Raw genomic sequence first — 6,125 nt, 5'->3', positions numbered from 1 at the left:
AGATAAAAATAGGGAATTTTGTTTGAACTTTCAAACCAAATTTAATTGCTTGAGCCTTCGAGCATTTGAGGCGGCTTAAATTGCGTTGGACGGTCATGCGTATATTTGACGCGTTTTTACCGCGACTTTCTCATCAATGGTTGGGAACTTGGAAAACTATTCATGTAGAGAATCGGTTGGTCAACTTTAGCAAAGACTTAAACCAATGTTGAAATCCAAGATAACACATAACACAGCTCAACAAAATTTTTTTTTTTTGTGTTGCAGACCTAATGGCACGTGATAAATTTGGCGTAGTTTTCAAGTACAGCTATAGTTTACCAGTTTTAGTAAGATTTTCGCAAATAAAAAGACTTATTAGTCTTCTATTTTAAGTTGAGAAAGAAGACTTGAAATACATGTAAATGGCCGGCTGTAATTCCTAGGGGCTTAATAAAGGGCGTTTTAAGACTTAGAAAGGATAAACAAACTTTGAGTATTCAAAAAACAATAACGCACGTTATGGATCGAACAATTTAACCTTCAGTAAGAATAGAGAGGATCAAAAAGTTGCCAGTACTTTATGAATAATAATGCTCATTGTAGATCGTTATTAATTATAAATTAAAATATACCCTAAATAAATAAATATAAATAGTTTTCTGTTGACACAACCTAAGTTACAACATTTCATACAAAAATTGTTATTTATAATCAAAATTTTAATTAATTTTTTGTTCGGCAAACAACAGTGTTGTGCAGCCATGCAAACACTTGAGCAATTAACGTATTGACGCTATAAAAAATTCGATTCATCACCTTATTGTGGCCGATCTGGCCAATGACAATATGGCAAACTCTTATCATCTTTGGGTCGGTTACATTGATCGCCAGTATCAGTGTCAATGGCCGTTCTGAGGCCGTTTCAACAGCTTCAAACCTGACAGAACCCGACAAATATAACCCCCAGCCTGAACAAAATCAAAAGCCTCATGTGTTAGGTAACTGGTTTTATCAATTGTTAAATTGACTGCTCACGATGTCCACGCAACATTTCTTAGCACGAGACAGAGCCCAAAACCTTACCTAACCCCTATGAAAAGACCCGGGTCTTTTTGCTTAAGTTTTGTTTTCGAGGGAACTTCAAATAGTAGCTTGTATATAGTCAAACTTCCATAAAACAAACTTATTTTGCTCTGCACTCATGGCTCAAACAAAAATATTCTTTATTTAGAAAAATTACATTTTTGTAATAAATGAATTTGTTTTGTATACCCAACATAGTTAGAATACTGCAGAATAAATATACTTTTTAATGTATAATTTGTTATTATAAAATTATATAATTATTTGATAGCCCTTTTTTTGTAAACAAATGTGTGAATTTTAAAACAAAAACATTTTAAAATATTTTTACTATTTTAATATTTTGTGATTTCCCAATAAATTAAAGCTTTATGTTTGTCTATTTTTTTAGCTCGAAGTTTGTAGATGTAAAACATTTACTGTATTTTATTGGTGTGTTACTTATTCCCCCTTAAGGCATTTGAGCCATCTGTCATGTCTCACGTTGTAGGATCTCCCACTTTTCACTTGCCATTTGTGAAATTGATACGCTTCTGTCAACATTATTCAGCAAGTGTTGCGTGCTGAGTCCCGAAAAACTGTTGCATGTGCCGCATAACAAGGATACCACAGATAACAGGTTAAAGGGCAAACCTTTTTGAGATACCAGCCAAGCGGTTTCCATTTAGTAAGCGCCTTAAAAAAAATATTTGCGATGTAAACTGGAGTACTCGTGGTCTTTATTTGATTGAAATTTTTTGGCTTGCGGGCAAATATTGATTGAGAACAAACGCCTCGAGGAGGTACAGATTTTTACATAAAGCAGCTGGAAAATCGTGAAGATTTCACCAGGCAGGCAAGACATATTACACGCGAAAGCCATTTGGTAATGACAGGACAGAAAGTCGCCCTAAGCTTATTCACCAAACATGTATTTTTTCGCCAGCTGACATTTCGGAATGTGACAAAGACAAGGTCAAAAAGTCGGAAAAGAGGGAAGGCAGATATTTAACATTCATTTCAAGTGTTCCTCAAAGAGAATTTTTGTCTGTTTGGAATACTACGAAGGTGTAGCTAACATAATAATAACGATGGATGGATGTCTGCACTTACATAAATTTAATGGATTTACATTTACTGCCATTTACTGACATTTTTATATTTTTGTTTGAACAGTGTCAAAAACATGACCATATATCTTTCATACCTATACTTTGGTAACTATAATATATTTTCTTATAAATTTTGGTATAAAACATGAGAATGCAATGTTACTTATATGTCATAGAATCACTCTTAAATTAATTAGATCTCATCATAAATACTTCTAAAGATCATGCAAACACTTCCTTATACTGTTTGTATTACATCAACAATAGAAAGTTACATATACTCACATCTTAAACATAAAAGCAATTTCTCACTTTCTCACTTTCCCTAAAATATGGTCACGAACTGTTCAAGCAAATGGTAATCCCATAGACCAAATCAGAGAACATATATAAGTAATTAGTCACAATGTTCTCGAGTATACAATTCTTTATATTTATACTTTTTATAACGTCTTAAACCCAGTTAACAACTGTTTTTCTAATTGTTCAGATGTTTTCAGATGTTTTCCGAATGCCAAACGAACGAAGAATTTCAGCCAATTGTTTTTGCTTGGCGAAAAAGCCACAAGCCTTCGATGGGTATTAATTACTTGTTAGTAGACCTCAGGGAGCCACTTGCCTCCCCTTTTTGGTCAAGCTTCTGTTTTACGCCCACGCGATAGCGACAATAAAAGTAATTAGCATAGAACGGAAACCAGGAAAACGAGACGTGGGATCGAATGGTAACAATAATAAAATAAATAAATTAAGCAAATAGAAACTACACGTCTAGAACGAAGGCAGATGAAATAAAGAGAGAGTTGACTGCAGATTACCCTTTATTTATTAAAAAATTATTCATGTCATAAACAATATTAATAAAAGGAATATTTTAATAAATTTTAACTAAATTCTATCATTTAAGTTTATTTTATATTATTGTAATGTATTTTAATGTATTTAAATTCGTTTATTGAAATAAATAAATTCGTTAATGAAAAACTCCACAACTAAACTAGTGTTTTAAAAAACTTGTTTTATAAAATTGTAAATTATTCTTAAGCAGAAAATATTTAAAGACACAGAAATCTATAGATAATCGTTATTGAGATTGAAAATATATTAAAATATGAAAACATATTTAGCTTAACTACCCTCTCATTATAGGGTATTCCAGACGAAGGCGACGAATGAACGTAATGGTAAATAAAAGCCAAAAAATGCCGAGCTCAGCTCAGGTCACGTAGAGAACGAAAGTGAAAACAAGACCAGAGAAACGAAGACGCCGCCCAGACGGCTGACAGAAGAGTCTAATAGGAAAGCTGACCGCAAAACTATGATTTAATTTCGGCAGAGGGGTGGGTGGCATAGAACCATGTCTCAATTGGCAGAAAGTGAGAGCGCAGCGTTCTGCAGTCGACAGATACGAGAACTCAACAAAAGCCAAATGTCGATCGGATTGGGGCAACATTTCCATGGAAACCATCGACCCAAACACTCGAATGATGATGATGCTGCTGCTTCTCTGGGTGCTACTTGTTGGACCTTCAGTTTTTGGGTGAGTTACAAAATAAAGCAGTGGAAATGATTTCACAACTAATGTCGTTGCTCAACCAATAGCTCGCCTTTGGAAATTCAACTTCTAGATATGATGCTGCAGGAGGCTGAGGGTAATCCCAGCAATGACCGGGATCAAAGAGATATATCCGTTTTGCCAGCAACTTCTATAGGTTGCGATGAAAGCGGTTCGCCGGAGGACTTTAGCCACTTATTTGAAGATTATGAGGAAAGCAATGAGGAGTGTGTGGAGTTTTTGCCACCCTGTGAGTCATCTTTTGCGGAAGGACTACCTATCGAACATCCATGCTTTGTAAAATTACTGCTGCTGAGAACACCACTGCTAAAGCAAGATCCTTGTGCCAATTTTTCCTTAATACCAGAAAAACCAATCACCACCATAAAACCTGAGATCAAAAAATGCAGGCCCAAAAATAAAGCAAATAAAAATACAACCGAAAAAGTGTTGCTGGGGCTGCCCAATAATGGCACAGAGAGTTCAACAAATATATCACCAAATAATTCAACAACAGAAGCACAACTTGATTCGAAAATTATTAAAATAAGGAAATTAGTTCCCAAATCAACTACAACAACAACAACAACGAGCACCACGACAACTTTGGAAACAACAACTTCAGAAGAAACCACCATTACAGAAGAACCGCCAGCGACGACAACTGAACTGGAAGCCACAACAACAACACCTACCACAACAACAACAACTAGTGCCACAACAACTACTACACAACTACCTTATACCGAAAACCAATTGAAACGTTTGAAAGCCTTAAGAAACAGGAGAAAGAATCAAAAGGGAAACTCTCCAAAAGTCCCTGATCCACCGAAAATAAAACTAGATAATGCCAGTCAGCCCAGCGAGGTTATCCAGGTAATCATGACCACCGAAGCGGCCGAGTTGAGACTGAAACCGGAAGCTAGCACCACCACAACGGTCATGCCCACGACGACTGTTTCTACAACCACTTCCGAACCGGAAACCAGCACCGAAGAGAGTTGCGAAGATGATGTGGAAACCACCAAGGTGCCGGAATTCTCTGGCTGTGAAGATGAAGGTAAGTCGGGCTAAGTTTATAAACATTTCAAAAATGTAGTTTACTTTTTTCTAAGATTTACCAGCAAATGATAAAACTGAAAACAATGTCGTCACCACCACAGAAGAACCTTGTGAGGACACCGATGAGCAAAACACCAATCTGTGTCCCCAGTTTATGCCCGCCCAAGGGAGTTGTAAGTATAACTAAAAAAGTTAGTTATTTGTAAATGACAAGAACATTTTTGTTGAAAAAATATGATGTTAAAGTCTCCAATGTTCTCCAACATTCAGCAGCACATCAAAAACCTCCTCCTGCATTTCGATTCCGCAAGCCGGTGAAGAACTATGTGGAACCAATTTTGTATGAAGGAAACTTTGCTAAGCCACTTCAACGAACGGCGCCAATAGGACCCCAGCAGAGAGATTACTTTGTGTCCAACAAACAAATAGTTCCCAGGCCAAGACCTAAATACCGGAAACGTATACCGCCCTCAATTTATATGAACAACATTGTGCGGGGCTTGGATTGCAGCGATGAAGGTGGTCAATATCCACCAAGGACTCCCAATCAGCCACAAAGATATTGGGATGTAAGTCCTGTTGACTTTTCTCAAAGAAGTCAGGGCTTGAAAAAAATGAGACCTGAGAAAAATATGAGAAGTTTTGCACCAGTTCCAATTAAGAGACAGCCTTTCTATCCGAGAAGTTCAGAGGAAAATATGGAGAGGCAATTCTTGAGGGAAAGGGATACAGAAACACAATATCGTCACTATCCTGATGAGGAGTTGTCGCAAGAGGAGCGGCTAATGCCACCTGCCACGCCCACACCCAGCTTGGATCCCTGTCAGGAGGAGCACGATCGAACCTTTTATAGTCGGAGACCAATTCGCCCGCAAAAGGAACAGCTAGTAGATTATCCTCAACCACCCATTTCGTCGCACTTTTTCACCTAATTAACCCTTAACCATTATTTAGCCAAGTAGCACACAGAGCACCCAATAAGCAGTTAAACACCAGAAATAAACAAATGCACCACCAACAAAAAGCCCAAAACCTATCATCAATCAAGTGGAGCCAAGCCTAATAATTAGGGAACCTCTTTGATCTTGAAGGAGGGACAGCGTCAGCAATTGAATTATAAAGCAATTGCCTTTCAGTTGGTGGTCAAAGAAGGGGGCGGGTGGGGCATTGCCTGGTGAATGCCCACTTATCAGTCCAAAGACGTGGCTCAATTCACTAGCCGAAAAGGCACGCGCCCGTAATGACAAACCCATCAGCGACCATGGCCACCTGATGGCCCCAAAAGGCTGCTTTGTGGTGGCCACCCACTAATGTACATCGTGATGGGCTAGTGGGCCTCCTATTGGAATCCTATT

At 37.7% G+C, this 6,125-nt stretch overlaps 1 protein-coding gene across 1 annotated transcript; it reads left to right on the top strand.

Annotated features, from left to right (window-relative positions):
* The first annotated feature begins 3,520 nt into the window (after positions 1-3,520).
* Positions 3,521-5,758, top strand: LOC108138062 (proteoglycan 4). The gene is made up of 4 exons (XM_017260038.2): positions 3,521-3,693; positions 3,756-4,768; positions 4,824-4,943; positions 5,041-5,758. The coding sequence occupies exons 1-4, from the start codon at positions 3,611-3,613 to the stop codon at positions 5,700-5,702; spliced, it is 1,878 nt and encodes a 625-aa protein (XP_017115527.1). The 5' UTR covers positions 3,521-3,610; the 3' UTR covers positions 5,703-5,758.
* Positions 5,759-6,125: the final 367 nt, after the last annotated feature.

The sequence above is a fragment of the Drosophila elegans genome, unplaced genomic scaffold, assembly GCF_018152505.1.
Source record: "Drosophila elegans isolate 14027-0461.03 unplaced genomic scaffold, ASM1815250v1 contig_814, whole genome shotgun sequence".
Taxonomy (NCBI): Eukaryota; Metazoa; Arthropoda; class Insecta; order Diptera; family Drosophilidae; genus Drosophila; species Drosophila elegans.
This window is presented reverse-complemented; position numbering and strand designations above follow the sequence as displayed.